This window comes from Thamnophis elegans, chromosome 5 (assembly GCF_009769535.1).
Source record: "Thamnophis elegans isolate rThaEle1 chromosome 5, rThaEle1.pri, whole genome shotgun sequence".
In the NCBI taxonomy this organism is placed as follows: Eukaryota; Metazoa; Chordata; class Lepidosauria; order Squamata; family Colubridae; genus Thamnophis; species Thamnophis elegans.
The window spans coordinates 34,603,241-34,616,503 of NC_045545.1; the positions used below are offsets into that span (position 1 = coordinate 34,603,241).

General features: G+C 37.6%; 1 protein-coding gene across 1 annotated transcript in view; it reads left to right on the forward strand.

Annotated features, from left to right (window-relative positions):
• FAF1 (Fas associated factor 1) overlaps positions 1 to 13,263 on the forward strand; it is a 239,794-nt gene that overhangs the window by 112,827 nt on the left and 113,704 nt on the right. The window contains exon 8 of the mRNA XM_032218051.1: positions 525 to 611. Coding sequence (XP_032073942.1) covers positions 525 to 611 — 87 coding nt within the window. The remainder of the gene's footprint in view (positions 1 to 524; positions 612 to 13,263) is intronic.

A 13,263-nucleotide genomic window follows, 5' to 3' on the forward strand; every position in this document is an offset into this window, starting at 1 on the left:
ATGGTAAACAATACAATCCAAACTGTACCCTATAATCTCTTAAATGGAATAACAATAGTATAAGATTAGCAAAGAAAAAGAATAACCATGTGAATGTATACGTAGAATTGTATGTAAGAGAATAAATGATAGTAAGAATATATAGCACATTATAGATAAACAATATTTGGTTATAAATAGCTAAGTATAAATAAATATAGAATTGTACATAAATATGGATAACGAATAAAGAGACCATGAATGCAAGATAGAAAGATATAGAAAGGGAAAACACTAACTGCAAAGAAACTGATACGAAACTGCTGTATGATATATGATGGAACTTCTTGTTCCTATGTTGTCTTAAGTCATGTGTTTGTTTTTGTTGATGTGTTTATGTGTGTAAAATAAAAACTTAAAAAAAATATCACTTTTCAACTTGAACGGCACATACAACTGTTGTATTTGAATTACTCAGCAGGAATGCTGGTTGTATAAAGTAAGCATTTGCATCCATTATTTATTTGTTTGTTTGTTTATGGCAGGTTAAACGAAACGTGTATGACCTGACTAGTATCCCTGTTCGTCATCAATATTGGGAAGGCTGGCCTGCTTCTGCTACAGATGACTCAGTAAGTCATAATTATCATAAATGCTATAGTGTTTTTCCCCTAACCCATTTTGCAGTTTTCTGTTGGAAATATTTATTACATTTCAAAAATATTTCTATGCAAATATGTTTTGTAATTTACTACGATGTTTTTGTGTCAAGTTTGATTCCAGTTGATTTCATACCTATCTACTTTTATTCACACCTATGTACCATTAACTTCTTCCAGATCTTTTCTTTCTTGTGGCATTTCCTGGTGGTCTTTTATCTAATTACTAAATATCCTGCTCTGTTTAGCTTTTTATGATCAGCCAAGAATGGCCAGATGATCTAATTCACAGGTGTCAAACTTGCGCTGTCATGTTGCCGTCACGTGACATATTGTGGTATTTTTCCCTTCACAGAGCTGGAGTGGGCGTGGCCTGAATGTGATATATTTGGCCCACAGGCCGTCACTCATGCTGTAATTTATCTGACTAGTAGTACATTAAATCAACTGAACCATTAATTTATGGCTTTTAAATTAGGAGAAAATTCTTAATACAGATTTTTATAGTAAAAAAAACAGTTTATATGTGATATACAAGTCCTTGAAGACATGGTTTTGTCAGGAGGTTAGGGAATTCCATTTGGAGCTGATCAAATGGCTTGTCTTCTTCTGTTGCCACTGGAGGGGCTGAGATTGAATGGGGTTTAAATTGTGTATTTTTAATTATTGCTTTTTAATGTTGTACATCTTCTGGAGTCATTGTGTATGTTGTTGAATGACTGAATGACTGACTGACTGACTGACTGACTGAATGAGTATCATTTGGTAAACTACTTTTTCAACTGTTTTTGACAACACCACATCAGTGACTCATACAGTATTTTTCAGAGGAAGGGAGGGAGTGGTCACATGTGGGTATTCTCAAAGCCTGATTGATCCAGAGACTGAGAGCAAACTCTTAAATACTGGTGCCTTCCAGTCCTAACCCAGTTTCCTCTCAGTCTACTTGGTCCAAGAACTGTTTGAGAATTATTCCATGGTAGAATTTCTATTTATTCCAATTTGGTCTCATTTGGTTTAATTGGGCATTTTAAAAAGGTTTTCTAAATTTCTAAATTCTGCAGCTGCGGCCCCAAGGGACAGTTTCTGCTCCGGGCAGTTGGGGAGGGCCCCGTGGGGCATTCTGCCGCCCCCCGCGGGCCCAGAGCCTCAGCCCTATCCCCGGGATTGCAGGGGTGCCAGCTCTTGATACAGCGGCAGCCTTATTGTTTAAACAGCCAGGAGAAGCGGCAGCAGCACCACGAGGCGCACACGAGCCGCTTGCGGAGCCGCCGCTTGATTCGGGCAGCTGCCACGTTTCTCTTTAATCTTTAGCCACTGCGAATGTTCCTGGGGACGAGGGTGCATGCCTGGGTGCCGCGTGGCCTCCCCCGACCTTGGCTGCATCAGCGCATGCCTTTGGATGCCTGGCACAGCCGCTGGAGTTTCTGATCAGCAGGAAAAGTTCCGGTGGCCATTTTGGTTTGGTCACCACGTGCACGAGGAACGTGCTTCAGACTACGGCCATTAGGGCTGGTGCAGTTGCTCTCCCTTGGCCTGGCAGATGACTGGAACAGCAAGCCCAGGGCCCGGTGGGGCCTACAGCGGCTTGAAATCCTCCATTCCTTCCTGCTGGACACATGAGTGGGGTAATGGAGGAGGGCTCGGATATTCCTCAGGGCCAGGTGGCAGGCCTGGTGAGGGGTGAGGAAGGCCCAGTGCAGGGGGTGGAGTCGGGTGTTCCCCTCCCGAGTTTTTCCTCTGCCCTGCACCCATCTCGAACCTCCACGAGGAAGGAGGCCAGAAGGCACAAGGCCATCGAGAAAACGTTGCCAGGGCAGAGAAACAGGCTAAGTCAGCTGGGGCCTCTGCCAGGGACAGCTTCTGGTCTCCCCTCAGACCCCTTTCGACCCGCTCCTCTCCTAGGGGATTAGTCCTTCTTCATCCTCGGCCTCCCCGGACAGGTTTCACTCCTATTCTGGGAGGAGGGGGTCCCCCTCTCCCGCCCGCTCAGAGGATCACTTGGAGGGTACTTCTAGGGGATCCTACCCCTCATGCAGGTTGGCTCCCCAGGGGCCTAGTTCTGCCTATGGTGGTATAGAGGATTTGGATCAGCTCCCTGAGGGTCTTTAGATGCTTATTTCCGCTGCCATTTTGTGGGGCATTGCCCAGCAAGATAGGAGTTGCTTCCAGGCATGGAGGTCTGGGCTGCGCCCAGTATCGGGCTACATCCCCTTCCATGGTTAGCGAGGCTTCAGTCATGGGGGAGGAGAATCTCCAGGACATGGGTTTCTCGGAGGACGAGGGTGCGGCCCCATTGGATGAGCCCACTTCTTCGGGCCTCTTTGCCCCAGCCATGTTCAAAATTTTCTTGGGCAAGGCACGGAAAACCTCCAAGGTGGGAACTGGGGATCCTTCGGTGCCTCCACCTAGGGATCCTGACATGGCCATGTTTTCTGCCACGGCCACGAACAAGGAGGAGATCCCGGCTCCTCCCTTGTTTATGGAGGTCCTGACCAACCAGTGGGCACGCCCCTCCAATTTCTCGAATCCTGGGAGCAATTCTGAGGGCAAGGAATTGCTGTTCACTGCTGTACATTTGGCACAAGAGTGCCACATTGGTATTTTCAAGGAAAGTAGCTAGTTCTTGTATTGGATGTAGAACTGAAGCTTTTGCCAAAAACAAACATCGACAAGGTTAATTGCAACCTCTGAAATATATTGGTGTATTGTCATCTGTTGCTAGTTGAGTTTAGGCCAGAAAGGATTTGAAAACCCATGATTTCTAATCCAAATACCAGCAGCTGTTTGGAAAGTAGCCAACTAAACAAAAAGGAAAAGCTTTTCTATATGATAGGATGTCCAGCTTGAATAAAACACACAAATCTATTTTAAACTCTGTTTTAACAAGTGAAAATGTTGCAGGTGATTTTCTTTTTCCTTTTCAAGTTTAATGAAATTGGTGATTGTTAAGTCATCTGCTTTTCAAGCAAATGAGTCTAGAAAGCTCCCGGCTTGAAACTACTGCAGCTGAGCCCTGTCAGCTGTGTAAACATTTCTGAATGTGTTACTCCCAAAAATATAATTAATTTTTATCTGAAATTAGAACTTCCAACTTAATATTTATGATGATTTAATGTTAGTAATAGCAATACTGCCCCTCTTTGCTATTTATAAAGTTTGTTCTAAGTGTTAAGTGTTAGTTTCTCCCTTTTTAAAATTCCAGGCTTTTGGAAATAACTTCATTTTAATAAATGTCTCAGTAATGGCTCTTCAAGAATATTAATCGTAACTACTAATAATGAAAGAGTTAAAGATAGACTTGATTAGAATACTTTTAATTTACATTTCATACAGCATAAAAATACTTTGTTATACCACAGGAGGTTTTTTCAGTACAGTTCTCGTTAACCTTTGCCTTAGCAAACAGGCAACTAAATAAACTTCCAATAATTAGATTCTGTGTAATCGAGCCTCCTATGAACCTAATAAGCTTCATTCTTCTGCATTAAATGCAGAAATGCATCAGTCAAGAGATTTTTTAAAAGCACCACTGCTCCTCCCTTTGGAATGACAGCACGTTCTTTGTTTCCTATTTTTAGTCTAATAAAATATAGGGTACAGAATGAAAAGTCAATAATGACTTTATTTTATTTTTTTGCACACTTGCACAAAGAAAATCAGTAGGTAACAGTGGGCCAGTAGGAGAATATTTTCATGCTGTGTCAGTTTAACTGTGAGAAGCAAGGATCTTGCAAAATTGTTAAAAAGCAATTTTATACTGTAAGAATGGATTTTTAGTTTCTATAGAATATAAACATTACTAGCACTGGGAGTATATAATTGCTTCATCATTATAACATATGCACAATTCCTGATTTCTATTTACTGGTTCAATTTTCAGATTTAGTATTTTGGAAGAAATATTTGATACTAGAAGCTTTACTTGCATGATTTGTGGTTCTGCTATCTGCTATTGTCTGATGTTGCCATCTACATCTGATGTGGAGATTTATTTAGCTTTTATTTTTTACTTAAACCATTCTCTTGTGGAATATATCTTATTGTGATGAGACTTCAAAAAGCAACACATTTTAAAAATTAGTAATACCTTATGGAATAGTTACAAGGAACAATTTAATGTTTTAAACAGTTACCGTAGAAAAACACATATTCCAGAAGAATATTTTCTTTTGCTCTTTTTCTCAGTTAAATTTCTCAGTTATGTTTTTTTTCTAAATGAAAGAAATTCTTTGGATGCACATTTCTTCAGTCTGTTAATAAAGTAGTAAACAGTATTCTTTGTGCTCAATCAAGTGCCATTTACAACATTTAGCACAATCGAGCAATAGTTTACTTTTTGTAGACTAATAAAGGCCTTGGTTTAAAGTACTATTTTAGCCTACTCCAACAGGTAAGGAATATACTAATTTGCCATATTGGCATTACTTAGAAGTACACCAGTGGTGGGTTCCGGATCCTGTTCCAACCGGTACGTTTGCAACGGGCCAGGCGTTGTTCACATGGACACGTGCGCATGCATTGTACCTGCCTGCAACGCCTCTGCAAGCCTCTGCAACGCTCCAGCTGCTTGGAGGAGCATCGTGCATGCGCTGTATGCGCCATGCACGTGTGCAGAAGCCCCAAAGGCTTAAAGGACAGGTAAGGAGCTCGGGCGGGCGGATGGGCTCTCTGGAGCACCATACCGGAATGGGACCCGGTGCTCCGGGCAGGCTCCGGTACGCCCATACCGGGGTTTACCGCCTGCAACCCACCACTGAACTACACGTCTAAAACAATTTAGTCTCATTTCTGTTCCACAATAGTAACAGCAGACTCACAGAAGAAGGAAGGGAGAAGAGTTATTTTATTTGTTTGTTTGTATCTTGGCTTTATTATTTTTACAAATAACTCAAGGCGATGAACAAATCTAACATACCTTTTGCCCACCTCTATTTTCCCCACACCATCAACAATGTGAGGTGGTTAGACCAAGAGAGAATGACTGGCCTAAAGTCAACTGGCTTTCATGACTAAAGCAGAGTGATCAAGGCCAGTGGTGGGATTCAATTATTTTTACTACCGGTTCTTTGGGCATGGCTTAGTGGACGTGGCATGGCTTGGTGGGCATGGCTTGGTTGGTGTGACAGGGGAAGGTTACTGCAAAATCCCCATTTCGTCCTGATCAGCTGGGACTCAAGAGGCAGAGACTAGATAGGGGTGGGGTCAGTCAGAGGCGGTATTTACTGGTTTTCCGAACTACTCAAAATTTCCGCTACCAGTTCTCCACCTGATCAAGGCCCTTTTTACTGAACTTTCTAGTAGATTGTGGCAATATTTAAACAGCTGGAAACTTATATTTAGAATCGCTCAGTAGCTCTACCATTGTTATCACTTGTCTTCTTCTCCTTGGAATTTCTTTAGGAGTTAAATGGTGACTTTTCCTCTTATTCCTGTTCTTTCCCCAACTCCAAGAAGTGAACAGAGAACAGAAAATAGATGGTGCTGCTAAGTACTATCTACTACTAGAATTTATTTACAGGATATTATGGGAAGCCAACTAAAGTAAGCAAAGTTTTCAGGATGACAGTCCTTATACTTGAAACAAAAATTTGGAATTTTGCAGCAAAGGTTGATTACTGATTCGGGTTTTCACATGACAGTTCAGCAGAAATATTATAGGATACAGAACATGAGAGTGGGATTCCGTTTTATAATACTTGCTTTAAGTGAAAAGTTAATATAAATCTAGAAGCAAATATAACACTTATCACATCAGATTTCATAGAAAAAATTTCTTTGGTGATAAAAAAATAGAAGATAATCCAAATGGTGTCAGTTTGTATATGCAGCCAAGAGATCAATGTTATTTTTCTTGGAGAATGCATTGTATGAAATAGAATGCTTTTATGTTGACTATAAAAAAAAAGACTAATGTGTAAGCAACCTTTGGTTTTAGAATAAAAAATAGAATTTGAATTCCAATACATTTCCTCTAACAAAGATCAAACAAAGGGATTAAATTCTTGTAGACCATCTTACTGGTTGTATATCTATCACTCCTACACAATGTTTGAGAGTAGCATAAAAAACGTAGATTAAAAGACTCCTGTCAATTAACTCACACCTATCCTGCCTTGGTAGCCCCATCTAATCTACCCTTGTCCTGTGGTTATTATTATACTAGAATCATATCAGCCTTCTCTGCTTTAGATTACTTACTTAATAACAGTGATACAGTGGTGAAGATGTTGGACTAGAACTACAGAGACTCTTAAATATGGTAACTTTCTAGGTAACTTCAGCCAGTCTCTTCTCCTTAGCTCAGTCTGCCTTACATACTTGTTCCTGTGCAGATAAAATAAAATCACTTTGATATCGTGAGGAAAGACAATATAAATCTCAGAAAAATAAATAATGCCCTGTGCTGTTGATTGTTATTTTGATCCGCATTGCCTCTTCTTTCATGCAGAACCTGAAAGCATGTTTCAATTTAGTTATGATTGGCTATTGCTTTTGCTGGAACTCAGCTACTCTGAAGATCAGAAATATAAGTGTAGTCTTATACCGAGATGCTACATTCCATTATAATAGAACTCATTATGAAGCAGTCTCCCATTCACTTGATGACTAGATCTAGACTTGTAGATCCAATTTAACAAGGTAACTATGTCTACTTCTTCAGCCAGCTTTTCCAACAGAATGCTGTACTTCAGCATTTTAGGTAGCACAACTTTGTACAGTAGAAAGCACATTATTGATTTCAAAAAAGTTATTACATTCCCTTCTGATAGCTTCATTTCTGAAGATTATCTTAAAAGACAGTCTTCTATTGATGGTACCAAGACATGAACTGCTGCATTTGAACTTTAACCGAAGTGAATAAATTATGGATGGTTAATTTTTCTAAATGTCTTTGGCACATATGCATACATGCTGATATGTAACCCATTTTTGCTCAGTAGGAAACAACAAGTTCTTTTTTCTTTCTAACTTCAAAAATATCATAGGACAATTTCTCTGAAGAATTTGTACTATAGAGTACCCATGTATTTCTGACTAGTTTTAATAATGCTACTGGGGCTTCACCAACTACCTACCAGTGTGAAAATTTACTGACATAGCTAAATATCTCCTGAATACTGCTTCATGCATACATATATGTAGCATCTATATGGTATATGTTTTCGGGGTGGACCATGTCATAGAACACAGTACATGGTTGAATCTAACTTCTTGGAAAAATGCATTAGCTGATAACCTGAGAGGAAAAGCTTTTACTTGGAGATCTTGAAACTATTCTTTTTGTCTATTTTTAGTACCGTGAAGACCCGTTGTCCTTAACTGATATATTGATATGTTTGGAAAAATGAAGCAGTGGCCTCTTTCCTCCTTTTTAGATAAATCAAAACTGTCCATATCAGTTGCTGTTGGCTGGCAAAAATCTTCCTAACGGCTGCTGGTTACATCAATGATTTCAATGTTGATTCATGCCCTGTTTTCATCTTAATCATGCTACTTGTAGATATGTTTCTTTTATTAGGTTGTCTTGATTTCAGGGGTGGTGGTGGTGGTGGTGGTGGTGTGTGTGTGTGTGTGAGAGAGAGAAATCTACAGTATGTATCAGACGTTTAGGAAAATCTGCTCCTACCGTATAGTAAAAAAGTTGTTTTCTTCTCTGCATTGTTTACTTACTGCCAATTGTGATAGGTTCAAAATAAGCTGTTATACAGTTTATTACTTTCCAATTTGAATGATTTGAATTCAGAAGTCTAAAAGAGATAAAATTGCCAGCAGCTCTTTTGAGTGGCAGTTGCATATCAAACCTCATGGGGGGTTGACAGACAACGAATATCGTTATTAGATGCTTTTTCCATAATTGCTGACATTTATCCAGTGTTTCACAGTATTTGCTAATGTATTAATGCAGTCAATCTCTGAGAGTCTGCACATGCCTTTTTAGCCCTGGCTTTTATGGGATTCTTAAATTCATAGACCCATGGATACTTATTCCCTGCTGGTTGCCGTAGTGACAGAGCTCAGAGATAAGCCACGACAGAGCCCTTTTGTGATTGCTTTTCAGGTGACATTCAGCGGCAGCTTGAGTAGAGTGTCCTTTTATAGTTCCTGTAATTCAGAAAATGATAACTGCTTAGAAGAGAGGGCTCTAGACTGCTCCCGGCGGGATTTTCGTTTGCTACGCTACTTCGTACTAACACCATTCTGATAAAGTTCTTATTATTGTGGAGATTTCAGAGTAGAGAGGAACTGAATTAATTATGACAGGTTGTAAAGTACAGAGTAGATGCTACAGATTTAAACTTTAAAGTTGCAGCCATGCAAAGTCATATGGTTTCTTTTAAACAGCTGAAAAAAACGTTTAATTTGGGGACTTAGCTAGGGACCAGATAAATAACTAAAAAGTCAGTCCAAGTAGAAGCCCCTTAAATTAATATAATTAATTGATGTTCTCTTATAAAATAAGAACACGTATTGTTAAAATTGAATTATTAACAGTAGAAATTATACTACCCAAAGCGAGTATAGAGTGTTTGCAAAAATGAAGAGTCAGAGTCCAACGAGTGATATAATTGAACTCTACATTCCCATCAGAGCGTTTGATTTGTTTGCTTACAGTTATTTCAACTATTCCAGCCACTTTGAAAAATAAACTTCTCCACAAAGCAGGAAAAAAACCCAAAATGTTTGGAGATGCCAGTAGAACTCTTAGAATTTGCAGCTTCCATTTACCTAAAAATCTTTATATAAATAAATAAAAATTAAATAGAACTCAATATGGGTTTAACATGAATTCAGCTTATAAGCTTATTTGGAGAAAAGGATAATTGTCTGAGATAAAAAAATTGTACCACATAGATTCTATGAACATTTTTGAAGAAGCACCTCCCTCAATGAAAGCCATATAATGTTAAATTATTTAAACTTTTCACATAGACAATTTGTCAATAATATTTCATATCCCTGGGAGATGTTATTGCAGTCATTAAACAAGAAGGTTTTATCAAATCTTTGATTTTTTGTAATTATTGGCAAAAGCCAATTATGCACTACTCTTTGTCATATATTATAGTAGTGTAAATTATAGCAGATCTTTATTTTTAACAAAATTGTGACATATATAGCAACCTCAAAATCCACTGTATGTATATTCTGCTAATATTACCATAATATCTTTGCTGTTTGGTTGGCTCAACTCCCCCCCCCCCCAAGTGCTCATGGACAACTGATATAAATAAGCGAGTGAAATATTTGTAAGCAGATTATAAGTTCAAAAATATTAATAATCATATTTTTAATAGCTCATATTTACAAACATACCAAATGTAGAGTTGTTTTTTCAGATCTTATGGTTATTAATATGAACAGTTACCTAAAATTATATTCTAATCTTTGGCTACATTACACATTTATTCTCGGTGTCTAGGGGTCATTCTTTCAGTGTTGGAGTATTTAATGAATCAAAACGGAATGTGTTGAAATGTTTCACAATTGTGTTATTGAAAATAATACCCCTTAGACGTGATAGTTTATTTCATCTCTGTGATGACATATTCACAAAACTCATTAAAAGAATGCCCAAGCTTGCAATTATTAGAGAAAGAGTGACTCAGTGATATTGCTGCAGGGATTTAACACTTCAGTGTAGCCTTCAGTTTCTATTAAGTTCGTTATATTAACATAACCTGCAAATTGAAATATAACAGGTCCAATCACAGATATTAATGTATATGGTAGGCCCAGATACAAATTGAGGTTAGCCATAGCTTTACACATGTCATTACAAAAAAAAACAACCTGACCCACTCCTATACTTTAGGAGATAAATGATCCAAAACTCTTACTCCCTTGTGATTTATCTTTTCTTCATATTGACAGATTGAAATTTACATTTCTGGAATTCTGAAAGAAAAGCAGCCTAAGCTAGTTCTGTAGAAGATTTACACAAATCTAACATAGATATTAATAAGAGAAATATACTTGAATCTCATTGGTATATGAAATTGCAAGCTTCCTTTTACATAATTTAAAAAGCTAACGTATTGTTCACTTATTCTGAATAATCTTGATCACTAAAAAAGTTTGACATATTTACCTTGAAAATAAGGCATAAAATGAGCCACTTAATGATTGCGTTACTTAGCACTGGAAGTTTAGGTCCCAATTCTGATCAAAAGTTAAGGACTACCTGTAGTCCTGAAAGACATTTCCAGTATTGGTATGTGTTCATATTTGTAGAAAGTGTATAAGTTGGAGCAAACAAACCTCATGAAGTAGTACATACAATATTATTGGGATTTTTTTTCTAACTGAACTAGAAGTTTTAAAGAAGAATTAACAGAGCATTCAGCTGATCTGAAATTTAATTTGAGAAAGAGAGAACTAATGAAAAAGACATGTTGTAAATGGGTTTATATAAAATCTGTGTGCTGCATCTAGCATTGAGCATCCTAGCATTAAGCTAACTGTGAAGACATGGGGCAGAATTGGCTCATTATAATGTTATCAAAACTTTCTCTTCTGAAGAACGGTGTAATGTTATTTATCAATTATGATGGTTGTAATATTTGCTCTATATTCTAATGTGATTGGCTTAATCTATATTTCAAAGCGTATTTTTATTTCATTAATGAAAAATATCCCGGTGCAAACTGTCAGTTTACAGTATATATAAAACATGCACTGTCAGGTTAAAACTAATCTGAATAAAAATAAAAATAATCAATTAAAACTCAATACAAAAACCTACAACACAGAATATAAAAAATGAAGGAAAAACCCAGGGAAACACGAAGAAAGAAAAGTAACTAGGAAACAAGATGGCATCAAATGTAAACTTAAGAAAAGGCCCTCTGAAATAATTCAGTTTTTAACATTTTCTGGAAAGCTGACAAGAGAGAGGCCAACCTGATGACCTTCAAGAGACTGTTCAAAGCATTGGTGCTCCTACAGAGAAGCTTCAGTATCTCAAGCTCTAAAAAAGGTGGGATAGAACTAGCTGTTCTAAGGTCAAGCCAATATTGGTTGGAGCAAATGATCCTGTAGGTACCCAGGTAACAAACTACAAAGATCAAAACTAACACATTAGTTAAATTGTACCCAGGAACTTGTTAATGGTGCAGGATCTACAGAATCATATATATTTCTATGTTTCTAATGATGACATCAGGGGACACACACACATTCTGGACCACTCACAATTTTTGACTAATGTTTAAGGGCAGCCCCTATGTAATGTGCCCTGTAGTAAACTAGCTGGGTGATAACAAGGAAGCAAACTTCATGACACTAGAGAGCCCTGATGTGCATTCAGCAACTGTATTACTAAAGTTCAGGTTCAGCCTATTCTCCCCCATACTGAAACATAGCCACAAGTACTACAAAGGATGATAACAACATCTCCCTTAACAGCGTATCCAAACCTTCAGTTACCTTTTCAGTAAATATATGGCAGTCTGCAGAATATGAGTTTTGTGTATTTGTCTATCTATTTTTGTTTGTATGTGTGTGTGTGCATGCGTGCGTGCGCACACATTTCTGTCTCTGTTATAATATCAGTAAATTAGAATAATAATGCCAAGAAATGTAACAGAATATTTATGAATGCTCCAAGAAAATATTTATTTCATTTAAAAACACAGGATTAGTTCGTTATATTAATTTTGATCTTTGTTTAGGATTTCTGCCATGGGAACTCTTTTGTAAATTTCAGAGGGAATTTCTTACAACCTGTACTAAAGGACTTAAATTTCGTATTTGGACACTGTTCTTGGGCTTGAATTGGAAACTTTTCTTCTTCTTCTCTCTTTCCTATAAGTTAAACCTGTGATAAGTAATTGTCACACTTAGTGCGTTTGTACAATGCTAATTCAAAGTGACATGTCCAAACTGGCCCTAGTAACATGAAGAAACTTAACAGGTGTGAGGGGTGGATCTTCCCATGGGCTCTGTTGCACTTCTAACTAGAGCAAAACTAGAGAAAAAGTGAAATGAACCTTGAATGAATCTGTCAGCAGTAATTATCTCAGCAGCACTTTATGAGAGGATAAAGTATGCATTGGTGCTGGTGAAACGTGAACACAATCCACTCTAGTGATTTGGGAGAGGGGGCATCCAGTTATTGTTTAAAAATAAATTTTAATGCCTGATGTTATATGTACATTTTTTCATAATAGAAATAAGTTCATTTCTTGTGAAAAGATCAAACTGGTTTTAAAGCATTATGCCAATTGTAGAAACAATACAAGCTGTTGAAGAGAAATGAAATAATCACTATACATATATGTCATTTTTGGTTAATTTTGAAAAAAAATCAATAGAATTTCCTGTTTTTTGACAGCTTTGGTGTTCCCACTCAGCATTCATAGAAGCACCTTCTACCACCATCCTCTCTGATTCACCGCTGAAATGATTAGAAGTTTTCATTTTCTGTTTTGGTTATCACAGTTTAAGATTGTGATCAAACACAATGTTAGAATTAAGGTTTTGCTTAAATAAGCCATCTTTGCAAACTGTGATGAAATTGACTTGTTTCATAAGAAAAAAAGACAGTTGCTGAATTTTGGTTAGAAGCTGTACTTCTGAAAAGCAGCTGACCAAGAGAAGGAAAACGTCCATGTCAGCCCTG